The sequence below is a fragment of the Microtus oregoni genome, unplaced genomic scaffold (assembly GCF_018167655.1).
Source record: "Microtus oregoni isolate MIOR12 unplaced genomic scaffold, Mior012 000025F_ref0000491, whole genome shotgun sequence".
In the NCBI taxonomy this organism is placed as follows: Eukaryota; Metazoa; Chordata; class Mammalia; order Rodentia; family Cricetidae; genus Microtus; species Microtus oregoni.
In genome coordinates, this window is record NW_024543084.1 from 25,162,536 (window position 1) to 25,190,034 (window position 27,499).

General features: G+C 47.5%; 2 protein-coding genes across 2 annotated transcripts; one reads left to right on the forward strand and one right to left on the reverse strand.

Annotated features, from left to right (window-relative positions):
* Nucleotides 1-391: 391 nt before the first annotated feature.
* Nucleotides 392-2,288, reverse strand: Mrpl34 (mitochondrial ribosomal protein L34). Its single transcript, XM_041674632.1, has 3 exons — nt 1,889-2,288; nt 1,087-1,630; nt 392-913 (listed from the first exon to the last, which is right to left on the reverse strand). The coding sequence occupies exons 2-3, from the start codon at nt 1,236-1,238 to the stop codon at nt 697-699; spliced, it is 369 nt and encodes a 122-aa protein (XP_041530566.1). The 5' UTR covers nt 1,239-1,630; nt 1,889-2,288; the 3' UTR covers nt 392-696.
* Nucleotides 2,289-2,476: 188 nt separating this feature from the next.
* Abhd8 (abhydrolase domain containing 8) lies at nt 2,477-9,860 on the forward strand. The gene is made up of 5 exons (XM_041674631.1): nt 2,477-2,677; nt 4,180-4,903; nt 7,812-7,982; nt 8,090-8,306; nt 9,223-9,860. Exons 2-5 carry the CDS (start codon nt 4,188-4,190, stop codon nt 9,400-9,402), a joined length of 1,284 nt encoding a protein of 427 aa, XP_041530565.1. The 5' UTR covers nt 2,477-2,677; nt 4,180-4,187; the 3' UTR covers nt 9,403-9,860.
* The last annotated feature ends 17,639 nt before the right edge of the window (nt 9,861-27,499 follow it).

Sequence of the window (27,499 nt, forward strand, 5' to 3'; positions counted from 1 at the left end):
CTGTTGTCAAGAGCCAAGCCAGGTATGTGTCCTCTTTCAGGGTCCTTTGTCCCTATGATTCCACTTTCAGATCTGATCCCCGTGTTCTAAATACACATCACCCACTAGAGTCCCTTCATGACAAGCATGGGCGGGGTGCTGGTGACATGGCTCAGCAGGTAAAGGCATTTGTGCAGTGCCTGTGTTCAATCCCTGAAATGCATACCATGAAAGGACAATCACGTGCTAACTACAAGATGGGGACATCAGGCCAAACAGAAGTCAGTCTGCACTTTGTATGGGACATGGAGTCTTGGGGCTAAGGCCTTGCCCACCTCACAGCAGGGGCCCCAGATCCCTGACCCCTCCCCACAACAGAGCTAGCTGTATGTTAGTATACATGCAGCGCGCCTAGAAACGGGAATGTTTATTAGCAAGCCGGTAATATTTCCGAGTGGCTGGAATCACCAGGGGTGGTGTGATATTTTAAGGAGCCAAGCTTACAAAGATGCCTTCAGAAACATGAACAGAAACTGCAGAGATAACGCAGGAGGGGGCGCCACCGCTGAGGACTCAGGGACGCGCGGATCTAGGGGCTCTGCAAATTCTGAATTCTTCATACTCCAAAAGCCTAGGAAGGGACGGCCTCCAACTTCTTGGCCTCGGCCAGTTCTACCGGCGTCTGAGTCTATTCCCGCAGGCGCCGGGCGCCGTTCCTCAGTGGCTCAGGGACTTGCGGCCCTTCAACATGCGGCGGAGGATGACCTGCACGCCAGTCGGCGTGCTCAGCCGGCGGATCCAACCGTGTTTGTGCTTGCGCTTGATGTTGCTGGGCTGGTACTCGTTCCCGCGCGTGCGGCCGCGGGTCTGCTGCTGCACGGAGGGGAGACCCCAAGCGTCCGGGAGCCCCATCCAGACCCGAGGTTGGAGCCACCTGTGGGACCAGAGAAATGGCAAGAATGGTTGCTGTGTGACCCCGACGCATTGCTCAGCCTGAGTCTCAACTTCGTAACGCGCAGGGCAAACAAAACAGCGTGTATGCAAAAGATGCTCCGTAAGTGCGCGTGGTAGTCGAGATCTGGAGCAAGGTACCCCCTCAATACTTACCTGCCACCCAACTGGACCACCGATCTGCAGGCGGGGTACCCAAAAGTCCTGGCTAGGAAAGCCATGTCCAGCGGCGGGTCACTCTGTCCCGGCTGCCGCCAGTTCCTAGACCGTGGGCTCAGCGACAATGCCTCTGGGAAATGTAGTTCCATGTGTTGCCGCGTGGCACTCCGGGAGTTGTAGTTCCACGCCTGCGCATGATGACAAACAGGAGGTGTTGTCCTAAGTGGCGTGTAGTTCTCCGAAACGACCAGCAGATGGCGAGCGAGTGTCGACTCCTCAATCTGCGCGTGCGTACGACAATCTGTCTTCGTCTTCTGGGAGCTGTAGTTCTTCGCTTGGGACACTGGTAGAGGGCGCTCCAGGGTGGCGGTGACGCCGCTGGCTTCAGCTGGGGGAAGTGGCTGCTGGCCTTTTCAGTCGCCCTCACTGGGGACAGGCAGCTGGCACGCAGCCGCTGGCTGGCGGCTTCTACGCTACCGCAGCCAAGGCTTCTCCTCTTGGCGCTCAGCCCGGACGTCCTCGAGTCCTAGCTCCTCACAATCTGGAAAACTCGTGCGTTGTGAATTTGCCCTGGCTAGTTTAATCCCTCAGGCTGGCCTAGACGATTTTTTTCCCCCGCAGCTCAGATTTGGACTCCTGCTCATACACCCTTCATAGCTCCCCATTGCTCTAAGGTGCCCAGCCTGCCTGCAGCCACGCGAAGCCTGTACATGAGCATCTCTGAAGTTGTCACTATGCTGTGGTTCATACCCACCCTCTAAAACGGCCACTTGTGCCTGTCAATAATCGGTGGACTTACTGTGTGTAAAAGGGATGCTGGCCAGTGTTTGGGCTGCACCGTGAGCCCAAGGCCTGGGAGGGAGGAGGCTCAGCCTTGGCTTCCTGGATTCCAGCTCTCCTAGGACTCAGTATCGGTGTGGCTGAGACCCCACTGAAGGGATACAATTCCTATTCGCTAGCTTCCACGCTCCGACACTTCTATTTCATTCCCAGGACTCTGGACTGACACAGCCTCTTCTTGTTCAAATGCCAGCCTTGACCTTTTTTGAGTCTCGGTTTCCCCATCTGTAAGTCTGTTTGCAGAACGGAAAAGTCAGCAGAGAGGGGGCACACGGCCCGGCGGGAGGTAGAAGCTGGCTGAGACCCTGTTCCAGACAGAACATATCCCCCGCCTCCCATGCCACCTCCGGGCTGCAAGCCCTTCTCAATCCTGGCACAGGCCCATCCCACCCCCCAAGGTCTCCTAACCCTTCACAGGGGCGGGGCTGCTGCTCGCAGAGCGCTAGCAAATCTGGAAGCGCAGCCTCTGGTTGGACGGTTATCTAGGCCAGGTTGGCTTGCGGCGACAATAGGTCGAGATGCCCGTCCATCGGCTTGAGGCCCCGCCCATACTAGGTGGGACTTACGGGGCCGGTTTGCTGCGCCGCTGCAGGATGCCCCTGCGCTGACCGCCCCGGGCCTGCGCCTGCCCGCGCTAATGCGGCCGACCCCGCACCACCATGTAAGCGGCACCTGCAGGTGGATGCTGGCTTTTCCGCCCGGGACCCCTGAGTCCTGCCTCGGGACCCGGGCCCCTCAATAACCTCAGGTGAGCTGGATCTGTTCCCTTAGAATCCATCAGGCTGCTGGGCCTCCACTTGGGGCAGGAGAAAATTGCCAACCTCTGCTTTCGCGCTGCTAGGATGCTGCGGAACCCCAGTGGCCTTGATCCCACTGCGGGGATGACTAGCGCCCGGGGAAAGCGGGTCGGGGTCTGGGAAGCAGGGCTGGTGCTGCGCTTTAGAAAGGCCTCCGCAGTCGGGGTTGCAGGGTGCTAAAGGTGGGATGCACGGCCTGCTTTTCCTTTAGTGAATCCAGGCCACCACAAGCCGGGTGGCCTGGATGCACTAAAAGAAAAGCATCACCTCAGCGGTGCTCAGGCAGCGAAGGAAGAATGAATCTGGCCCCATCCCCATGCCTCAGACAATGGGGGTGCGCTGCGCTGGTGTCCCTTGGAGTTATGTAACCGCCTGTGGTTGTCATGGACACGGGGGGGGGGCTGGCCAAGGGAACCGGATGGAGGCCCAGAGGCCCTCACTCAGGTCCTGCCTTCATCCTCCTGGCTGCCACTAGGGGTTGTGTTGCCACCCTTCAACACAGGGTACCAGGGTGCTGAGGGCAGCCTCTTCCAGCCGTGCTTGTTGCTCAGTTAGCTTAAGCTCCCTCTCCTGGACCTGGGACCGTATAAAACCTTTGAGTCCCCATGGCCAACATCTGCCCTGGGCCTCATCTTTGATGGGTCAGATTTGCAGCCTGAGGCCTGAGCTGGAAACCTTGACCATTCAGGACAGAAGCCAAGCTTGGTGGTCTGTCATCTTAGCACCCAGGAGGGCACAAGGTTGAGACCAGCCTGGGCTTCAAAATGAAACCTATGTCAAAAGTACGGTGGTGATGGGGGTTCACACCACTTATGCCAGCACTGGGAGAGGCAGAGGCAGGAGGTTTGCAAAGAGTGAGGCCAGTGTCTGGCCCAAGACTACAGACCAGGGCTGTTGTGTTCATGCATGCCTGTCACCCCAGAGCTTAGGGATGTAGAGGTGGGAGGGTTGCACAGAGTTTGGGGTTCCCTGGCCTTTGGAGGCATTTGAGATATGGAGCTAAAGCAAGCACACTGCATGCCGAGCTTGCTACAGCTCCAGAGGTGACATCCAGAGTAAAGGCTGTCTGGGCAGCACAGGGATTTCCAAGCCAGCCTGGGCTTCGTGAGCTCCTCTCTCAAAACCAAGCAAGCAAATCAGCTTGCATGTATGCTCACATAATTCAGTGTGTGAATAGATGAATACAAACATGCCTGCTTGCATGCATGCATGAATGATTGCATGCAAAAGGCATGGATTTCTGGATAAATGAATGAATAAACAGCTGATAGTATAAACTCCAGCTGGTAGGGAAGGATGTCCTCAGGAATGGGCATTTGCTTTAGCGTCCTCTCCTTCTGGAAGCCCCCCAATGCAGTATCAATGGACCCCCTAGAAGAGCCTCCAGGTCCTGCTTACCTGATGCATGAGCAGAGCCCTGAGCAAGCCGCTGTCCCTTTCTCTCCGGCTCCAGGACACACCATGCTGACCGGGGTGACAGATGGTTTCTTCTGCTGCCTACTGGGGACACCCCCCAACGCGGTGCGGCCACTGGAGAGCGTTGAATCCAGCGACGGCTATACGTTTGTAGAAGTCAAGCCGGGCCGGGTGCTACGGGTGAAGCACGCTGGTCCCGCGCTTATTCCCACACCGCCGCCGCCACCCGAAGGCGATACTGGGGTCAAGACGGGCCTCGTGCGTTGCCAGCGCCGCATCACGGTGTACCGCAATGGGAGGCTGGTGGTGGAGAATCTGGGCCGCGCGCCACGCGCAGACCTGCAAGGGCGCAGTGGCTCTGGGGACCCGCCCGCTGCTCTCGAGGTGGAGCTGGCAGAGCCCGCAGGGGGCGATGCCCGGGCCACCCCAGGCAGCGGGCGACGAAGGCGCCCCCGGCGTCCCAAGAGGACCATCCACATCGACTGCGAGCAGCGCATCACCAGCTGCAAGGGCGCGCAGGCTGACGTGGTGCTGTTCTTCATCCATGGTGTGGGAGGCTCTCTTGCCATCTGGAAAGAACAGTTGGACTTCTTTGTGCGACTTGGCTATGAGGTGGTGGCACCTGACCTGGCGGGTCACGGGGCCAGCTCTGCGCCACAGGTGGCAGCTGCCTACACATTTTACGCACTTGCGGAGGACATGCGGGCCATCTTCATGCGCTACGCCAAGAAGCGCAATGTGCTCATTGGCCACTCTTACGGGTAAGACCTAGGGTGGGCTGCTCACAAAACATTCCCATCCCCCTGGATGTAGGCTGAGAAAGGGCCATCTGTAGTCCAGGCTAGCCTTAAAAGTCATTATGTAGCTGAGGCTGACCTTGAATACCTGATCTACACCCCTAGGATTACAATGAAAGACTTCTATGCTACCCGATCCAACTTCCCTCCTTGCAAAATGTGATCGGGCTGGGATTGTGGCTCGGTAGAGCACCCATCTAGAATTCTCCAGTGAGTGAGTGAGCCTAGAACCCCTCAGTGAGGAGGTAGGGGTGTGGCTAGGAGTGGAACCCCTGCCTAGGATCCCCAGTGAGGGGCTGGGGGAGTGGCTCAGGGTGGAGCTCCTGCCTAGAATCCCCCAGTGAGGGGCTGGGAGTAGCTTGACACTATGGTCTCTGACCTAGCAAATGTTTGTCGTTAGTATCTGCCAGTGGGTGGCAGACGTGCATCATCTCTATACTCAGGAGCTGATGCCGGAAGATAGCTAAAAATCTGAGGCCAGCCTGGGCTACAAAGTTATTTCCAACCTAGGGCTATACCTACGTAGCAAAAACCTGTGTTAAAGCCTGTTTTGATGGCGCACGCTTTTAATCTCAGCACTTGAGAGGCAGGCGTATCTCTGAGTTCAAGGCCAGCCTGGTCTACAGAGTGAGGTCCAGGTCAGCCAGAGCTACACAGAGAAACCCTGTCTTGAAAAACAAAAAAGAGGGGGAGAGGGGAGGTGGTTTGGGCATATACTCACCCCTCTTACCCCAGAACTTCCAAGACCAAGGCAGGAGGATTGCTATGAATTCAAGACCAGCCAGGGCTACAGGATGAGACTTTTTCTTTCTTTCTTTCTTTCTTTCTTTCTTTCTTCCTTTCTTTCTCTTGGTTTTTCGAGACAGGGTTTCTCTGTAGCTTTGGAGCCTGTCCTGGAACTAGCTCTTGTAGACCAGGCTGGCCTCGAACTCACGGAGATCTGCCTGGCTCTGCCTCCTGAGTGCTGGGATTAAAGGCGTGCACCACCACAACCCGGCTTCCTTTTTTTAAAAAAAAATTATTACTTTATAAATAATAACATTCAAAATTTCCACTTCCTCCCCTCCTCCCACTTTCCTCCCGCTCCCCCTCATACCCTCCCCCGACCCCCCTCTAGTCCTAAGAGAGGGCAAGGTACCCTGCCCTGTGAGAAGTCCAAGACCCTCCCCACTACATCCAGGCTTAGGAAGGTATGCATCCAAAGAGCCTAGGATCCCAAAAAGCCAGGACATGCAGTAGAGACAAATCCCAGTGCCATTATCATTGGCCCTCCAGTCTGCCCCAATTGTCAGCCACATTCACAGGGTGAGACTTTGTCTCAAAAATAACAACATACATTAAAAGCATGGTAATGGCAGCCTTCACCTGCCATCCCAGCACTTGGGAGGTGGAGACGGAATCAGAATGTCCTGGTCACCCTCAGCAACACAGCTCCCAGGCCAGCTTGACATACATGAGACCTGACATAATCAGGCGAGTGTACTTCCCCCAACAAAACCAAGGTTGGAGTGGCTCAGGTAGATACTGGGTGTGCACAAGGCCATAGGTTCAATCCCCAGCATCTCCAGAAAGAAAGAGAGTTAATAAATGTGACATTTATATTTTTAAACATTTATATCCCTAAATATGTCCTTAAACAATTAAAAACTGATTTTTTTTTTTTTTTGATACAGGGACTGTCTACATAGCCCAGGCTGTCCTAGAACTCACCATGTAGACCAGGCTGGCCTCAAATTCACAGAGATCCACCTGCCTTTGCCTCCTGTGTGATTAAAGGTATGTGCTACCATACCTAGCCTAAAAATTAATTTTTAAAAGCTGGGCATAGTGGGTCATGCCTATAATCTGAGACAGGGGCATTACTATGGTCTCAAAAATGTCTTTTTTTTTTTTTTAAAAAACATGTAATAATTGCCCTCATGTATGGGTAACTGTGGGCCCACATAGTGTGTGTCCTAATAGTCAGGCCCATTCCTGCATCTGTCCCTTCTGTCTGGAGCCTTCAAGCTATTAGCTGGCTGGACACATTGATGAAGGCTTAGCTCAAGTTCAGCTTGGGCAATAGAGACTTGGTATCTTAGGAAGAGCAAAAGAGAAAGCCATGGGATGGAGCTGCCTGTAACCCCAGCGCTTCATGGCTGCGGTAGGAGGATTGCCATCAACTCCGTGGTAGCCTGGGCTATACAATTAGGCTGTCTGGCACAGGGCCGGAGATCTGTAAGTAATGTAGTTATTTGGTACCAGTGATTCATCCAGCGCAGAGCTGTGGCGTCAGTGCCTTTGGGTCTGCCCATGGCGTCTTCAGATGCTGAACAGAAAGACTGAAGGACTGCTGAGGGGGTTCCAGAATCCAGCTGCAGCCAGCAGGGCTAACCACACTCCCCTGCTGAATGTCAGTCTCTCTGACAGAATGCTGCCACAAGCCTTTTAGCAAGCACGGCCCCAGGAGGCACATTCCCAGTTGGGGTAACTTCAGAGTAAGAGACAGCCGAGGTCACTGTGTTAGTGATTACAGACAGCCATGTAGATTATACAGGAGCTTGCCTGGGAGGCAGGCACATCTCTGAGCATTCTGGGCCAGCCTAGTCTACACAGCCAGTCAAAGCTACATAGTGAAACCCTGTCTCAAACAAGAAATACCCCCAAACTTGCAGGGGTGCATGCTGTAGTCCCAGCTCCCGGAGGGTACAGATAAGCCCTGATGCTGTAGGTTGTATGTGACTTCCCGAGGACTTGCTTCGAGAACCCAGGGGCTAAGCCCAGAAAGCAAAAGCCCTGACTCCCATGGCCAGCGCTGTATAGGGGCACCGCCTATGTCGGCCAGGCGGGCCTGCCTAGTGTCTGCTAACGGGCTCTTCCCTTCTGCCCCCAGTGTCTCCTTCTGTACTTTCCTGGCCCACGAGTACCCAGATCTTGTGCACAAAGTGATAATGATCAACGGCGGAGGCCCCACAGCGCTGGAGCCCAGCCTCTGCTCCATTTTCAACATGCCCACGTGCGTCCTGCACTGCCTGTCGCCCTGCCTGGCCTGGAGTTTCCTCAAGTGAGTGGGATCTGGGAGAGGGAGGGGTTCCTCATCTCAGGGCTGACTGGGGATCTGTAGCATTGGTCCCACGTGGTCAGGCTCCAAGGACGTCTTTGCACCCCCAGGGCCGGCTTTGCTCGCCAAGGGGCTAAAGAGAAGCAGCTACTGAAGGAGGGCAACGCATTCAATGTGTCCTCCTTCGTGTTACGGGCCATGATGAGTGGCCAGTACTGGCCGGAGGGCGATGAGGTCTACCATGCGGAGCTGACGGTGCCCGTGCTGCTGGTGCACGGCATGCATGACAAGTTCGTGCCGGTGGAGGAGGACCAACGCATGGCTGAGGTAGGACCTGCAGTCCGGGACCACACGTGCCCGCTCCCCAACTGTGGAGAGGATCCAGGGTCGCGGCCCTGGCGTGGCTTAGGGGGTGAGTGTGGGCCCAAGACCCACATCCCGTTAGGATTCTGAGTAAGCTTGACCTTTGGGAAACCTGGCTTTCTAAAACGGCCTGGCTGAGTGGGTGTGGACTCCCTAGACGGGTGTGGCTTTCTGACAGCTGGGGTGGGAGAGGTCTCTGGACAAGGGTTTGGTTTATGTGGGTGTGGCTTCCATTGGTTAAGGTATCTGAATGCTGTGGCCTTTGGAAGGGTGTGGCCTCTAGACAGGTGTGTTTTTAGGTGGGCGTGAATAATGCATGAGTGTGGTCCTGGGTGGGCTTAATTTTGTAGTGGGTGGATGTGGTCACAGGTGGGTAGGTGTGGTCTCTTAGGAGGCCCCCGTTTCTGGGCTGAGCCTGAAGGAGAATATAGATGAGGGAACTTCTCTGGCCGAGCACTGGGTCTTCACCCAGGGAGTGGGTCCCTAATGCTGGAGGGGTGGAGATAGGTGGTGGAGTACAGGATCTGGGTTTCTTAGGACTTGGGGCTGCTCAGGATGTGTATGTGGAAGGAACCGAGGACTCTCACCCAGGGCTGGTCTGTCATCAGGATCCATTTGTGGACAGGGGAGGAGGGCAGAGTTTCCTTGGCATCCCCGAGTGGGGGAGTCCAAGGAGGCTGCCTAGCACCCTACAACACACGATGTCCCTACAGCAACGACCCAACCCCAAGTGTCAGCAGAGCCAAGATTGAGAAGTCCTATCCCAGGCATACTGTAGGTGCCTAGTAGGTGTTGACCGAGCGAATGAATGCCTGGCGAGGTTCCAGCAGGGTGAGGCTAAAGGGTGGACTGCAGGAGGGACTTCCCTGTGTGCCTGCAGATCCTGCTGTTGGCCTTTCTCAAGCTCATCGAGGAAGGCAGTCACATGGTGATGTTGGAGTGTCCCGAGACAGTGAACACGCTGCTGCACGAGTTCCTGCTGTGGGAGCCGGAGCCAGAGGTGGAGCCACAGCCCGAGCCACAGCCATTGCAGCCAGAGCCGACTCCAGGCGAGAAGTGACCAGCGGCTGCAGGCCTCCTGGATCTTGTGTAGCTAAGGTTCCCTTGAACCCGGCATGGGCTGGATGGGTGGGGGCCTCATGCCAATGGGCGGGGCCTATATAGACCACGCCCCAGGGGAGGCCGGCCGTAGCCAGAGTTGGAGACTCAGTCAGTGCCCAGTGCAGCCACGGGTGGCTGCAGGGCGTGACCTTGTACAGAGTCCCCTCTCTGCCTTCCCAAGTCCCTCATGCTGTAGCGGGTGGGCTGCCACCCCGCTGGATCTTTCCCTCCGCTGTGCTCCACTCCGCACCTGGAAGCCCCCAAGGGGAGCTCTGGAGAGGGGTTCCCATTCAGTCCGGGTGGACCTGCTGTGTTGCCTGCATTCCTTGAGACTGGGAGCTGGCACGCAAGGAGGGAGTGTCCCGAGCCACAAATACCAACACATGGCAACTTGTAACTCAATTAAAAAAGTGACAATCCAAAGTGGCTCCAATTCGTGATTCTGCCTCAGCATCTCGAGGGCTGAGATGATGTGCAAGTAGCTTTGTTTCCGGCTCGCTCTCTCTCTTCCCTTTCTCTCTCTCTTGCCCCTCCCCTTCCTTCCTCTTTCCATGTTTGCTTTCCTGGGACGACCATACCTAGTGAGACAAGATTTCTCTGAGTAGACCTAGCTGTCCTGAAACTCGCTCTGTAGAGCAGTCTGGCCTTGAATTCACAGAGATCTGCCTGCCTCTGCCTCCTGAGTGCTGAGATCAAAGGTGTGTGCCATCACTGCCCAGCTCACTGATATCTTTTAGTGGGCTGAGAATGATTATAAGTAGGCACTATGAAGGCAATTTTTTCCTCTATCCTGTTCTTGTAACGATATTGTGAAGAAACAGTCTTTTAAATCAATCAGCATGATAGATCGTCCTTTCGCTAATAGCCCAAATGTCTGAATTACTTTATTTATAGCTCTTAGATATTTATCCATTTTCCAGATTTATTTTTAATAACAAATACAGGAGAATTCCAAGGACTGGCCAGTTCTTCGATACATTGAACATTTAGCTGCTCCTGTACCAACTGTTCTAGGGCTGTGGTTTCTCTGATGTCACAGACCATTGTTCCACCCAAACAGGTCAGTTAACCCTTTAAAGGCAGGGCTGTTGATACCTTTGAAAGACCAGCAGCTGTTGTGACCTGTTTATGTACAACCTGACCAGTCAGTGACTTCTTTATAGTACTTTTAATATTTTCCCAAGAAAGGTATGTTAGTTTAGGGTTTGTTTCTGAGATTGGGGGAATATTAATCTGAGTATTTCATTGCTGTGACAAATAATGTCCCCATAAATTCTTTGCTATGTTAGCCACATATGGCTTTAATTTTCCTCTCTGTCCTGGCCCTATACATTCAACCTGAGATAAAGTTCCAAACCCTAAAAGCTGAATGTCTCCTCTTGAAGAGGCAAATCTGTTGCCATGATTCTGGAGTAATTATAGTCACATCTGCCCCTATGTCTAAAAGACTGTCAATCACAGTGTTATTTATTCATACTTTTAACTTTGGTCTTTGATCATTTATAGAAGTTTGTCAAATATTTACTTTATAGTTTATTTTCTCCTAGTTTTTTTCTTTTTTTATTACTTCATAAATAATACCATTCAAAATTTCCACTTCCTCCCCTCCTCCTACTTCCCTCCCACTCCCCTACCTACCCACCCTCTTTCCCTCCCCTTCCAGTCCTAAGAGAGGGCAGGGTACCCTGTCCTGTGGGAAGTCCAAGGCCCTCCCCCTCCATCCAGGCTTAGGAAGGTGCACATCCAAATAGAATAGGATCCCAAAAGGCCAGTACATGCAGTAGAGACAAATCCCAGTGCCATTATCATTGGCTTCTCACTCTGCCCCAATTGTCAGCCATATTCAGAGGGTCCAGTTTGATCCCATGCTGTTCAGTCTCAGTCCAGCTGGATTTGGTGAGCTCCCATTAGATCAGGCACACTGTCTCAGTGGGTGGACCAACCCCTCCCGGTCCTGACTTCCTTGCTCATCTTCTCCCTCCTTCTGCTCTTCAACTGGACCTTGGGAGCTCAGTCCAGTGCTCTGATGTGGGTCACTGTCTCTATCTCCATCTGTCGCCAGATGAAGGTTCTATGGTGATATTCAAGATAGTCATCTTCTAAAGCTGTTCTATCATTCAAGCAGTATGGGTATTTTTTTTTTTTTTTACAGTAGGCATTAGGTCCTTTAATTTTTCTGGGGAGGAGTTTCCCCCACAGTGAATGGTTAAACCAGATTTGACATAGGGGCCTGCGAGAGACCTCCCAAGGTATTTCCCAATGGCAGAGGGTTACCTTGTCTGTCCCTTGTTGATCTGTATTCATTGGTCCTGTATTGGCCTTTGCTGTACCTTCTGCATACTCCAAAAGGCCTTTCGTTAGTAATCTCTAGAAAAAACATTATTTCTAATGTCCTGCCCATAATCCCTTTTTAGATGACCTTGTTTACTACAATTAAAACATATGACATTTTAATTTTTCATCAAGCCTTTTTGGAAATCACCTCTCATATCCAAGCATCATCATGGTTATGAGAGTCAATATTGACTGCATGTTATATCCATTCCTCTATGGGGTTATATTATCTTTAAAGACCTAATTGCCCTTTTGCATTGTGAATTAGCATTTTTTTGTTTCCACCTCCTCCCAGCCTCCCATTTCCCTCCCCCTCCTCCCACCCTTCTCCCCCTCCTCCCATCCTTCTCCCCCTCCTCCCACTTCTCTCCCTCTCCCTCTCCAGTCCAAAGAGCAGTCAGGGTTCCCTGCCCTGTGGTAAGTCCTAGGTCGTCCCCTCTCTGTCCATATCTAGGAAGGTGAACATCCAAACTGGCTAGGCTCCCACAAAGCCAAAACATGAAGTTGGATCAAAACCCCGTGCCATTGTCCTTGGCTTCTCATCAGCCCTCATTGTTCACCATGTTCAGAGAGTCCAGTTTTAACCCTTGCTTTTTCAGTCACAATCCAGCTCCCCTTGGTGAGCTCCCAATAGATCAGCTCCACTGTCTCAATGGGTGGGTGCACCCCTCGTGGTCCCGAGTTCTTTGCTCATGTTCTCCCTCCTTCTGCTCCTCATTGGGACCTTGGGAGCTCAGTCCAGTGCTCCAGTGTGGGTCTCTGTCTCTATCTCCATCCATCACCAGATGAAGGTTCTATGATGATATGCAAGATATTCGTCAGTATTGCTATAGGCTAGGGTCATTTCCGGTTCCCTATCCTCAGCTGCCCAAGGAACTAACTGGGGACCTTGGCTTGGGCTCCTGGGAGCCACTCTAGGTTCAAGTCTCTTGCCAACCCTAAGGTGACTCCCTTAACTAAGAATTGTGCTTCTGTGCTCCCCTATCCAACCTTCCTTTATCCCAATCATGCTGTTTCCCCAAGTTCCCCCCATCCTCCCCTTCTCCCTTTTCTCTCCCCATCTCCCCTTACCCCCATCCCATCCCACCCCCAAGATCCCAATTTTCTCCCCGGCAATTTTGTCTACTTCCCATAGCCAAGAGGATAACTATATGTTTTTCCTTTGGTTCAACTTCTTACTTAGCTTCTTTAGGATCACCAATTGTAGACTCCGTGACCCTTATTTATGGCTAGAAACCAATTATGAGTGAGTACATCCCATATTCATCTTTTTGGGTCTGGGTTACCTCACTCAGAATAGTGTTTTCTATTTCCATCCATTTGCATGCAAAATTCGAGAAGTCATTGTTTTTTACTGCAGCGTAGTACTCTAATGTGTATATATTCCATACTTTCTTCATCCATTCTTCCATTGAGGGGCATCTAGGTTGTTTCCATGTTCTGGCTATTACAAATAATACTGCTATGAACATGGTTGAACAAATGCTATTGTTATATGATAGGGCATCTCTTGGGTATATTCCCAGGAGTGGTATTGCTGGGTCCAGGGGTAGGTTGATCCCGAATTTCCTGAGAAACCGAAACACTGATTTCCAAAGTGGTTGCACAAGATTGCATTCCCACCAGCAATGGATGAGAGTACCCCTTCCTCCACAGCCTCTCCAGCAAAGGCTATCATTGGAGTTTTTTATTTTAGCCATTCTGACAGGTGTAAGATGATATCTCAAAGTTGTTTTGATTTGCATTTCCCTGATTGCTAAGGAGGTTGAGCAGGACCTTAAGTGTCTTTTGGCCATTTGAACTTCTTCTGTTCAGTTCAGTGCCCCATTTTTTAATTGGGTTAATTAGCATTTTAAAGTCTAGTTTCCTGAGTTCTCTATATATTTTGGAGATCAGACCTTTGTCTGTTGCGGGGTTGGTGAAGATCTTCTCCCAGTCAGTAGGTTGCCTTTGTGTCTTAGTGACAGTGTCCTTTGCTTTGCAGAAGCTTCTCAGTTTTAGTAGGTCCCATTTATTCAATGTTGCCCTTAATGTCTGTGCTGTTGGGGTTACACATAGGAAGCGATCTCCTGTGCCCATCTGTTGTAGGGTACTTCCCACTTTCTTTTCTATTAGGTTCAATGTGTTCTGATTGATAGTGAGGTCTTCAATCCATTTGGACTTGAGTTTTGTGCATGGTGATAGATATGGGTCTATTTTCATTCTTCTACAGGTTGACATCCAGTTGTGCCAGCACCATTTGTTGAAGATGCTTTCTTTCTTCCATTGTATACTTTTGGCTCCTTTATCAAAAATGAGGTGTTCATAGGTTTGTGGGTTAAAATTCGGGTCTTCTATATGATTCCATTGGTCGACTTCTCTGTTTTTATGCCAGTACCACACTGTTTTCATTATTGTAGCTTTGTAATAGAGTTTGAAGTCAGGGATGGTAATGCCTCCAGAAGATCCTTTATTGTATAGGATTGTTTTGGCTATCCTGGGTTTTTTGTTTTTCCATATAAAGTTGATTATTGTCCTCTCAAGATCTGTGAAGAATTTTGATGGGACCTTGATGGGGATTGCATTGAATCTATAAATTGCCTTTGGTAGAATTGCCATTTTTACTCTGTTGATCCTCCCAATCCAAGAGCAAGGGAGGTCCTTCCATTTTCTGGTATACGTCTCAATTTCTTTCTTCAATGCCTTAAAGTTCTTGTCAAATAGATCTTTCACTTCCTTGGTTAGAGTTACCCCAAGATATTTTATGCTGTTTGTGGCTATTGTGAAAGGTGAAGCTTCTCTGATTTCCCTCTCTGCTTCCATATCCTTTGTGTATAAGAGGGCGACTGATTTTTTGGAGTTGATCTTGTATCCTGCCACATTACTAAAGGTGTTTATCAGCTGTAAAAGTTCTTTGGTGGAGTTTTGGGGGTCGCTTATGTACACTATCATATCATCTGCAAATAACGAAAGTTTAACTTCTTCCTTTCCAATTCGAATCCCCTTGATCCCATTATGTTGTCTTATTGCTATTGCTAGAACTTCAAGCACTATATTGAAGAGGTATGGCGAGAGTGGACAGCCTTGTTGTGTTCCTGAGTTTAGTGGGATGGCTTTGAGTTTCTCTCCATTTAATTTGATGTTAGCTGTCGGCTTGCTGTATATAGCTTTTATTATATTTAGGTATGACCCTTGTATCCCTAATCTCTCCAATACTTTTATCATAAAGTGATGTTGAATTTTGTCAAATGCTTTTTCAGCATCTAATGAAATGATCATATGATTTTTTCTTTCAGTTTATTTATATGATGGATTACATTGATAGATTTTCGTATGTTGAACCAGTCCTGCATCCCTGGGATGAAGCCTACTTGATCATAATGGATAATTTTTCTGATGTGTTCTTGGATTCTGTTTGCCAGTATTTTGTTGAGGATTTTTGCATCGATGTTCATGAGTGAGATTGGTCTATAGTTCTCTTTCTTGGTTGAGTCTTTGTGCGGTTTTGGTATCAGAGTAACTGTAGCTTCATAAAAGGAATTTGGCAATGCCTCTTCTGTTTCTATATTGTGAAATACATTAAGGAGTATAGGTATTAGGTCTTCTTGGAAGTTCTGGTAGAATTCCGCATTGAAACCATCTGGTCCTGGGCTTTTTTTGGTAGGGAGGTTTTTGATAGCCTCTTCTAATTCTTCGCGACTAACAGGTCTATTTAGATTGTTCACCTGGTCCTGTTTTAACTTTGGTATATGGTATTTATCTAAAAAAGTGTCCATTTCCTTTAAATTTTCCAGTTTTGTGGCATATAGGCTTTTGTAGTAAGATCTAATGATTCTCTGAATTTCCTCTGTGTCTGTGGTTATGTCCCCCTTTTCATTTCTGATCTTATTAATTTGCAAATTTGCTCTCTGCCATTTGATTAGTTTGGATAGGGGTTTGTCAATCTTGTTGATTTTCTCCAGGAACCAGCTTTTTGTTTCATTGATCCTTTGTATTGTTTTCTGTGTTTCTATTTTGTTGATTTCAACCCTCAGTTTGATTATTTCCAGTCTTCTACTCCTCCTAGGTGAGTCTGCTTCTTTTTTTCTAGAGATTTCAGGTGGGCTGTTAAGTCTCCAATGTGAGCTTTCTCTGTTTTCTTTAAGTGGGCACTTAGTGCTATGAACTTTCCTCTTAGCACTGCTTTCATAGTGTCCCATAAGTTCGAGTATGTTGTTTCTTTATTTTCATTGAATTCAGGGAAGACTTTAATTTCTTTCTTTATTTCTTCCTTAATCCAGGTATGGTTCAGTAGTTGACTGTTCAGTTTCCATGAATATGTAGGCTTTCTGGGAGTAGCATTGTTGTTGAATTCTAACTTTAATCCATGGTGATCTGATAAGACATAGGTGGTTACTAATATTTTTTTGTAACTGTGGATGTTTGCTTTGTTACCGACTATGTGGTCGATTTTTGAGAAAGTTCCATGAGCTGCAGAGAAGAAGGTATATTCTTTCCTATTTGGGTGTAATGTTCTATAGATGTCTGTTAAGTCCATTTGATTCATTACCTTCATTAATTCTCTTATTTCTCTGTTAGGTTTCTGTCTGATTGACCTGTCCATTGGTGAGAGAGGAGTGTTGAAGTCTCCTACTATTAGTGTGTGCGGTTTGATGGCTGCCTTGAGTTTTAGCAATGTTTCTTTTATGTACGTGGGTGCTTTTATATTAGGGGCATAGATGTTCAGGATTGAGACTTCATCCTGATGAACTGTTCCTGTTATGAGTATAAAATGTCCCTCTCCATCTCTTCTGATTGATTTAAGTTTGAAGTCAACTTTGTTAGAGATTAGTATGGCCACACCTGCTTGTTTCTTAGGTCCATTTGCTTGATAAGCCTTTTCCCAGCCCTTTACTCTGAGTAGGTGCCTGTCTTTGTGGTTGAGGTGTGTTTCTTGTAAACAGCAGAATGTTGGATCCTGTTTTTTTATCCAATCTCTTAGCCTGTGCCTTTTTATAGGTGAGTTGAGTCCATTGACATTAAGTGATATTAATGACCAGTGGTTGTTAACTCCGGTCACTTTTTTAGTCGTAGAGTTTGTGTGTTTCCCTTCTTTGATTTGTGTTGGTGAAGGGTCTCTAGATGTCTGAGTTATTGTGGTCATTGTTGGACTCCTTGGTTAGTGATTTTCCTTCTATTACTTTCTGTAAAGCTGGATTTGTGGCTATGTATTGTTTAAATTTGTTTTTATCCTGGAAAATTTTATTTTCTCCATTTATAGTGAACGAAAGCTTGGCTGGATATAGTAATCTGGGCTTGCATCCATGGTCTCTCAGTTTCTGCAGTACATCTATCCAGGACCTTCTGACTTTCATGGTTTCCATGGAGAAGTCAGGTGTAAGTCTGATAGGTTTACCTTTATAAGTAATTTGGCCTTTTTTCTTTGCAGCTCTTAATATTCTTTCCTTATTCTGTATGCTTTGTGTTTTGATAATTATATGGCGAGGGGATGTTTTTTTTTTGAACCAGCCTATTTGGTGTTCTGTATGCTTCTTGAACCTTCATAGGTATATCTTTCTTTAGGTTGGGAAAGTTTTCTTCTATAATTTTATTAAATATATTTTCTGGACCATTGAGCTGCACTTCTTCTCCTTCTTCTACTCCTATTATTCTTAGGTTTGGCCTTTTTATTATGTCCCATATTTCCTGAATGTTTTGTGATGAGAGTTTGTTGGACTTGCTGTTTTTTTTGATCAGTGTGTTTATTTTCTCTATGGTATCTTCAGAATCTGAGATTCTTTCTTCTAACTCTTGTATTCTGTTGGTTATGCTTGTTTCTGTAGACTCTGTTTGTTTACTTAAATTTTCCATGTCCAGCCGGCCCTCTGTTTGTGTTTTCTTCTTTGCCTCCATTTCAGTTTTCAAGTCTTGAACTGTTTCCATTATCTGTTTGATTGTTTTTCCTTGGTTTCCTAGGGTGTCATTCACTGATTTATTCAATTCTTCAAACTTTCTGTTATATTTCTCATCCATTTCTATAAGGGCGTTTTTTACATGCTGTTTAAGGGCATCAATCACTTTCATGAAGTCAATGTTTTCTACTTCTTCTTGATTAAGGTGTTCATGTCCTCCTGTTGCGAGGTCGCTGGTTTCTGGTGGCTTCATGTTGCTTTTCAGCTTGTTGGGCGAATTCTTGCCTTGGCGTCTGCCCATCTCTTCTTCCAAATGCTCCCTTATGGATCTTCTTTTACTGGATCAGGTCTCCTTGCCTACCCAACGCTGGCTCTCCCCAATGTTGCCTCTCCCCAACGCTGGCTCTCCTGGTGCCCCAACGCTGGCTCTCCCCAACGCTGGCTCTCCTAGCACCTAGAGATCAGGCCTCCGTGCTGATGGGGCAGCTTGCAAACAAAGCGTCTACCCTGCTTGGTGCAGGCAGGCCATAGAAACAAAGGAACTCCCACCCGCTTGGGTGCCCCGAGGATTCGGACCCAGTGCCCAGACAGGCTGGGCTGGGTGATGTTATGTGCCAGAAGAGGGCGGTGGGGCCGAAGTGGGGAGGGTTCTGGATGGAAGCTGGGTGGGCTAGGAAGAAAGAGGCGGTATGCCGGGAGTAGAGGCCCTGCAGAGAGCCCAAGAAGGATAGGGGGCCAAGGAACCTCTGAGCTCCCTATCCCAGGCTGGCTCCGGGCGGGGCCAGAAACTCACCCCAGCGCTGGCTCTCCTGGCGCCGAGAGATCAGGCCTCCATGCTGATGGGGCAGCTCGCAAACAAAGCGCCTACCCTGCTTGGTGCAGGCAGGCCATAGAGGCAAAGGAACTCCCACCCGCTTGGGTGCCCCGAGGATTCGGACCCAGTGCCCAGACAGGCTGGGCTGGGTGATGTTCGTGAATTAGCATTTTTAAAGCCAATGATTCAATTAATATTCATCTGACTTTTGGATCTGATATTGTTCAATTTACAGCTGAAGTCAGTCTTTGCAAAATTTTACTGAACGTTTCTTTTGGGCCTTCTATAATTTTAGTAAATGGTTCGTTCCTCTTTCCTGATTTTTGAATCTTGTCCCAAGCAGTCAAAACTGTTGTACCGCACATGGACACGGTGTGACCACCAAATGTAACCTTTCTTTATACATCAGCATGATGGCCCTCACCAAGGACTGATCTTCAGAAATCTCATAACTTCTAACCCTACCATGCTGTTCAATAACCCTAGCTTCATCTCTCCGCCAAGTGTTTTACTGTACTGAGGACTATATTCCAATACTGTTGTAACTAGCTATTTCCAGTCTTGTGGAATAAGGTGAATGCATGCCATAGGAAACTATTACTTCCTTAAATCTCTTCAAATCTAACATTTCTATAGATTCCTGGTTAACTTCTGCATAGCCTTGCGATACCTACCATCTGATGGTCATTCTTGAATGGTAACCGAATAAACTAAGGTTGGTTTTCTAATAACCTTGGGTCATTCCCCTTCAGTTTTATAATTCCATGGTGTGGTGACTTCTGCTCTAAACGCCTCTGTGTATGAAAATTTTTCTTAGTTTTTTTTTTTTTGTATTTGGCACTGACAGCAAACAACTTTTTTAGGGATAAAATGAGAATTACTAAATTGATAACTGACATCGTGTCAATCCCAGCTAAATTGATTATCCCTTAATTGTTCCATTCTCAAACCATCCATTGTAGAACTATACAGAGAACTATCTCTCTGTGTTATAATGTTTTCCATTTTTAATGTGGGCAAAAAATCCCTCTTCAATCTCCTCTCCCTTTTAAAAAATCTAATTTCCTCCTTTAACCAATCCCAGTGGTCTCAGCAGATCTGCTGATGATGACAGCGACATGTGAGGCTGGCTGTCACTGCGTAGCATGTCTGGACTGGGAACACAGGTGGTGCACAGCCTGGCGAGGACAACTGCCACTGATCTCATGCCAGAAGCCTGAGGATGGGGCCCAGGGAAAGCCCATGACCCACAGGGAAAAGGAGCCAAAGAGCCAGCCATCTGAAAGGAGGACACAGAGAACAGCAAACGCAGCATGCGTGATGAGAGGGCAGGAAGTGAAAGTCCAGAGCTGCTTGAAGGCAGAGTTGGCTGGTGGTGAGGGCTAACTCCTGCTGCATTAGGAGCCCAGGCACCTGTGGAGACTGCTGTAGAGTGGTCAATCTACAGGGAAATCCCATACTCTCGCAGAGGGCTTGGGGGCTAAAAGGAGAAGCCAATCCATGTTGTGATGACTTTGTTAGGTGCAGTTCCTGTGTGCAGCTCTAGTGGGTGCCAGAGACTGCAAAAGCATGGATATCTGGTAAGTCCATGCTCCAGGTGGATGTCAGGTGAAGTGTTAATTTAATTAGTCATATCAATAAAAGACCAGGAGTCGGATATCAGGTTAAAGACCTGAAAGATCAGAGAAGCAGGGGAGCAGCCACAGTCACCGCCCACTGCTGTGGGACAACGTTCTTGTACTCTGTAAAGATCTGTCACTTGTATTGGTTTAATAAAATGCCGATTGGCCAGTAGCCAGGCAGGAAGTATAGGTGGAGCAACCAGGGTAGGAGAATTCTGGGAAGAAGAGAGACTCAGTCTGCAGTCATTACCCAGAGGCAGAGGACACAAGATGAGAATGCCTCACTGATAAAGGGTACCAAGCCATGTGGCTAACACAGACAAGAATTATTGTTTAATATAAGATGTAAGAGTTAATTAACAAGAAGCCTGAGCTAATAGACAACAAGTTTATAATTAATGTAGGCCTCTGTGTGTTTCTTTGGGGCTGAACGACTGTGGGACCAGGCAGGACAGAAACCTCTGTCAACATCCTACCTCTCTGGTTTCTCCATCCAAAAGGGCCAAGGTCCTCTCTCTACCTTGCCTTCCTACTTTCTAGCTCCTCCCAGTCTACAGTATTCCAAATCTCTATGGTTAATTTTGGTCAGCTAGTGCCTGACCCTGACCTCTGACTCCAAGCAAGCTTTATTTGTCAGACAACAGTCAAAATACCACACAACAGACCATGGCAACTCTTAAAAAGGGACACATTTAATTGGGGTAGCTGGCTTACATTTTGGAGATTTAGTTCATTATCATCATGGTGGGAAGAAAAGCAGCATGCAGGCAGATATGGTATTGGAGAAGGAGCTGAAAGTTCTTACATTTTTTAAAATATTTATTTATTTATTATGTATACAATGTTCTGTCTGTGTGTATTCCTGAAGGCCAGAAGAGGGCACCAGACCTCATTACAGATGGTTGTGAGCCACCATGTGGTTGCTGGGAATTGAACTCAGGATCTTTGGAAGAGCAGGCAATGCTCTTAACCACTGAGCCATCTCTCCAGCCCCAGTTCTTACATCTTGACTCATGGGCAATGGGAAGTGTTCTGAGACACTGTGTGTGGCTTGAGCATATATAAGACCTCAAGGCCCACCTCCACAGTAACAAACTTCCTCCAACAAGACCACATCTCCCTTTGGAGGCCATTTTCATCCTAACTACTGCATTCCACTCCATGGTCCCCAAAGGCTCATAGCCATAACATAATGCAAACATACATTCCCTCCTGCTTCAAAAGTTCCCAGTCTTTCACAGTCTTAAGAACATTTCAAAGTCTAAAGTCAAAAGTCTCTTCTAAGATTCATGCAATCTCTTGATTGTAATCACCTCAAAAATTAAAATAAAAAACCCAGATCACTTATTTCCAACATTCAATGGCACAAGATATACATTACCATTCCAAAACACAAGGTAGGGAACAGTGAGGAAATACTGGATGAAAGCAAGACCAAAAAACAGCTGGGCAAACTCTGCATCTCTATGTCTGATGTCAAAGAGCTCTTCAGATCTCCAACTCCTTTCAACTTTGTTGGCTACAACACACTTCTTTCTCTTAGTCTGGTTTCACTTCTTGTTAGCAAATATCTCATGATTCTGGCATCTGCGAGGTAATCCAGGCTTCACTGTCAACGCTTCATGCAGTGGCCTCTCTAGGTCTCTATGCAGGGGCACCCTGACACGTGTCTGGCCTCAGTGGCTTTCCTTAGTTGTGGAGACAAATTCCATAGCCCTTTCTTCTATTCTTAACTCCAGAACCATGTGGCAGAAACTGCCAAGTTCTGCTGCTTACTGGGGTTGAAACACAGTCCCCTTGTTCAATTCCATCTTCACCAAATTTCTTTTTTTGATGATTTTCTTCACTGCCTAAGCTTGGCTGTTCTAGAACTTGCTCTGTAGACCAGGCTGACCTCAAATTCAGAGATCCTCCAGTCCCTGCTTTCTGAGTACTAGAATTAAAGCCACCACACCTGGCTCTAAGCCTTTAATTCCTTTTCACAAGTTGGATACTTAGTTGAGTTGGGATCTTGCCCAAGGTCACCACTCCTTTTATTTCAGTTCTTCATCTGTTTATCTCTTTGAACACAGAACTTAGCTCCATTCCATTTCCTGGTGTTCCTATCCTCAGACTGCACATTATGCATTTTTATTTTCTCAGCTTGCTCCTTTTCATCATAAATCTTCATCAGAGTTAACACTAATTACCACGCAACAGATTCTATACTAGGCTATTTTCAACTATGTTCATAGCAGCACTATTTGTAATAGCCAGAACCTGGAAACAACCTAGGTGCCACTCGATAGAAGAATGGATAAAGAAGGTGTGGCATGTATACACTTTAGAGTTTTACTCAGCGATAAAAAGCAATGACATCTTGAATTTTGCATGCAAATGGATGGAAATAGAAAACACTTTACTGAGTGAGATAACTCAGACCCAAAAAGATGAATATGGTATGTACTCATTTGTAAGTGGATTCTAGCCATAAATAAAGGACATTGAGCCTATAATTCATGATCCTAGAGAAGCTAAATAAGAAGGTGAACCCAAAGAAAAACATATAGTTATCCTCCTGGATATTGGAAGTAGACAAGATTGCCAGGGAAAAGTTGGGAGTGGGGTGGGGGTAAGGGGAGATGGGGAAAGAAAAGGGAGAAGGGGAGGATTGGGGAGAGCTTGGGAGAATGGAATGGTTGAGATGAAGGAAGGGTGGATATGGTAGCAGGGAAGTAGATATCTTAATTAAGGGAGCCATTTCAGGGTTGGCAAGAGACTTGACTCTAGAGGGATTCCCAGGTGTCCAAGGAGATATCTCCAGCTTGTTCCTTGGGCAGCAAAGGAGAGGGTGCCTGAACTGGCCTTAGCTCATAACCACACTGATGAATATCTTGCACATCACCATAGAACCTTCATCTGGCGATGGATGGAGATAGAGACAGATGATGTGGGAAGATCATATGTCAATCTGTTGATTTCATTGGCCCATTTGATAGGCCAGCCCTTAGGTGGGTGGAGTAGACAGAACAGAATGCTGGGAAGAAGGGAAGTGAGCTCAGACGCCATGCCGCTATTCTCCAGGGCAGACGCGATGAAGCTCCAGCCCAAGATGGATGTACACTTGAATCTTCCTGGTAAGACAGCACCTCGTGGTGCTACACAGATTATTAGATATGGGTTAAAGCAAGATATGAGAGTTAGCCAGTAAGAGACTAGAGCTAATGGGCCAGGCAGTGTTTAAAAGAATACAGTTTGTGTGTTGTTATTTCAGGGCATAGGCTAGCCAGGCGGCCGGGAGCCGGGTGGCAGGAATGCAGCCTGCAGCTCCTTCTACAAACAGAGACCCATGTTGGAGCACTGGACTGAACTCCCAAGGTCCAAATGAAGAGCAGAAGGAGGGAGAACATGAGCAAGGAAGTCAGGACCATGAGTGGTGCATCCACCCACTGTGACAGTGGGGCTGATCTATTGGGAGCTCACCAAAGCCAGCTGGACTGTGACTGAACAAGCATGGGATCAAACTGGACTCTCTGAACATGGCTGACAGTGAGGGCTGACTGAGAAGCCAAGTACAATGGCACTGGGTTTTGATCCTACTGCATGGACTGGCTTTGTGGGAGCCTAGTCTGTTTGGATACACACATTCCTAGACCTGGATGGAGGGGGGAGGTCCTTGGACTTCCCACAGGGCAGGAAACCCTGACTGCCCTTAGGACTGGAGAGGGAGGGGAAGGGGGAGTGGGGGAAGTTGGAGGGAAATGGAAGGAGGGGAGGAGGTAGAAATGTTTAATAAATAAATGAATAAAATAAAAATTAAAAAAATATAATTTATTTATTTTAATTTATATGCACTGATGTTTTGCCTGCGTGTGTCTGTGTGAAGATGCTGGATCCCCAGTTCAGCTGTGAGCTACCATGTGGATGTTGGGAATTGAACCTGGATCCGCCGGAAGAGCACTCAGTACTCTTATCTGGTGAGCCATTTCTGCAGCCCTACTAGGTTGCTCTGAGATTTCCACTACCAAAGGAATTGATCCAAAACTATCCACTTTAGCCTCAGGCAGACATTTTAGACAAGGCAAAAAACAGCCACATTCTTCAGCAAAAAGCATAAAACTGGTCTGTAAGCCACACATTAACACTCTCCTTCCCTGGAACCACTTGAGTAAGTTCCACAGTTCATGTCACAGTCAGCACGGCTGTCTTCTCTGCTCTACATCACAGTCAGCACGCTGTCTTCTCTGCTCTACATCACAGTCAGCACTGCTGTCTTCCATGCTCCTGCTCTAAGTGCTGCCCACTAAACCGCAGTTATATTATTCCAGCACTTTCCTAACCCAGATTCCCAATTTCTCTAAACAAAAGTATAATGAGGCCTATCACAGCATTACCACCCTCTGTTCAAGTTAGGGTCTCTATTGCTGTGAAGAGACACCATGACCCTGGCTACTCCTATAAAGGAAAACATTTAATTGTGGCTGGTTTACAGTTCAGAAGTTCAGTCCATTATCATCATGGTGGCATGCAGACAGATGTAGTGCTGAGGAAGGAGTTGAGAGTTCTTACATCTTGACTCACAGGCAACAGAAAGTGGTCTGGGATACTGGGTGTAGCTTAAGCATATTGGAGACCTCAGAGCCTGCCTCTACAGTGACACATCCCCTCCAACAAAGCCATAACTCTTAGTATTGCCACTCCTTTCAAGGGCCATTTTCTTTCAAACCACCCCAGTGTGGAAGCAGATCAAAATTTGAGTCAGCCTTACACTTGACTCCAGCCAGGACTTCATATAAGTTCTACACTTTCCCATCACAGATACTAAACATAGATAATACAGCTAGATCTTCCAGCACTTGACCTTTATCCAAATTTTCTCAGGGTTCCCTAAAGATGCCATCACCCCAGACAGTAGAAAACAGTCTAGAGAACATGACGCCCACATTCCCAAGAGGTGAAGTGGGTGGGTTCTGGTCATAATTTAGGGGGGTGAGCTACAAGTTGTTATTGGTAATGTTCACAAAAGCTAAACAAAGGAAAGTAGATTCAGGGATCTTGTTCTGAGGGAAAAGGGGCACAGTATAGAAATGATGGGATAAAAAGTGGATTGTTGAGTCCACTTTTGAATAACCACTAGTCTCAAATATTTTGTGTTGGTGTGGATGTTTGCATATTGATACAAATGTAAGATTTTTTCTCTTTTCTTTTTTTTATTAAATTTTTTTTAATTAAAATTTTCTGCCTCCTCCCTGCCTCCCTTTTCCCTCCCCCTCCCTCACTCCCCAAGCCCCACTCCCCTGCCCCTCCCTTTCCAGTCCAAAGAGCAGTCAGGGTTCCCTGCCCTGTGGGAAGTCCAAGGTTCTCCCCACTCCATCCAGGTCTAGGAAGGTGAGCATCCAAACCGGCTAGGCTCCCACAAAGCCAGTTCATGCAGTAGGATCGAAACTCAGTGCCATTGTCCTTGGCTTCTTAGCAGCCCTCATTGTCTACCATATTCAGTGAGTCTGGTTTTATCCCATGCATTTTCAGACCCAGTCCAGCTGGCCTTGGTGATCTCCTAATAGATCAGGCCCCCGTCTCAGTGGGTGGATGCCCCCCTTGCGGTCTTGACTTCCTTGCTCATGTTCTCCCTCCTTCTGTTCCTCATTTGGACCTTGGGAGTTCAGTCCAGTGCTCCAACGTGGGTCTCTGTCTCTATCTCCATCCATCACCAGATGAAGGTTCTATAATGATATGCAAGATATTCATGAGTATGGCTATAGGATCGGTCCATTTCAGGCTCTCTCTCCTCTGTAAGATTTTTTTTTATACTGTGTATATATTCCTACTCTTGTTCAAAGTATTGAACCTATGCAGCTCATTTAAAAATGTAAAATTCTAATCTTTGAAAGCTATTTAGGATAATAAAGAAATACAGTTGATAGTCACCTATAATTATCAAACTCAAAATCACGTTAGGTATGTTTTCAAGGTCATACAGAGATATACTAAATAGATAAAACCTAGTTCCAATACCTATTCTCAAACACAATGCATGTCCCTACTTCTTGTCCCTGTACCTAATACCTGTTATCATATTGAATACCTGTACCTTTTACACTATCTGTACCCCATTAGCAATACCTGTATACACACCTAATTCCTATTCTCATACCTCAATATTTATACCTTTATTCAATACCTGTATTCATAACTCATACCTGTACCCATTCCCACCACCAGTACCTATACCCACTTCCTGTTCTCATATTCAACACCTGTACCAATATTCAGTTCTTTGATCTTCAGATCAAAAGATAAAAATTTGATCTTCATTAATTTTGAAGAGAACCATAACTTTTTGTTTTCTGTGAAAACAAAGGCAAAACCTCTCTCCTAATGCAACATATGTTTTGACTTCCATTCTGATGTTAAGGAAAGGTGGGGGAAGTGAAAGGAGGGGAGGGAGAGGAAACTGTTATTAATATGTAAAATAAAAAAGATTTTTTAAAGATATTTATGTTGGCTTAATTTAACAGTTTCCAAAATCCAACAGCTCAGCAGCTGTTGCTTTATATAAATCAGCATGTAAAATTCAAAGTCAGCAAAACATCATACATGATTTGGATGCCCTGTGTATATGGCTTATTCTTTTTATATTACTTTATTTTTTTAAATCTTTTAATTATTTTTAAACTATTTTTTCTATGGCTGTCTATACCCAATTTTTACTGTACCTGTTTAAAGTTTTTTCAGTATGTACTGCTTTACTTTACACCTGCAGCCTTCTTTGACCTCATGAGCAAGGTCGTCAACATGACATAAGGGGAGAGGTAAGTATCTGACTTTCTGGGAGGACCCTATTCTCTAGGCCATAGTCCCCAGAGGCACATCTCATGCCCCCCTCCAGAGCCCAGGAGACCTGGAAGCAGCCTCCCCATACCCCAACCACCCTCCATGGCATCTGTGACTGCCATAGTCTTGGTGCTGCCTCCACCTGGAGGAGCTCCTGGAGGAGCTTCAGAGCCACATCAGAGACCAACAGAGGTACCTGGAGGAAGGGTGACCACCTAAGCCACAGGCCCTACTGCACCCATTGGAGAAAGAGGGACTCCCAGATGCATGGACCCACATTCACCTTCCCCTGCTGGAAGAAGAAATGGGTGGATAGCAGTATAAGAACACATTCAATGGCCTTTTCTTCTGTGACATCCTTAGATCCCCAATACAGCCTGCTTCAGGGTAGAAAGAATCTGAGACCCTGCTCCAGTGCTGAGGGCACCTAAGAGAGGGCAGAACAAGAAAAACTCCCAAGTACACAGTCAGCCACAGCAAAGATTGGATCAAGACGCCTAGACTCTGCTGGTCTCATTTGGAGGAAGAGATGGGGAAGTGCCAATGCAAGAATTCCTCCAACTTCCTGAAAAGAAGCATGGTAACACCAGAACCCAGCAAACA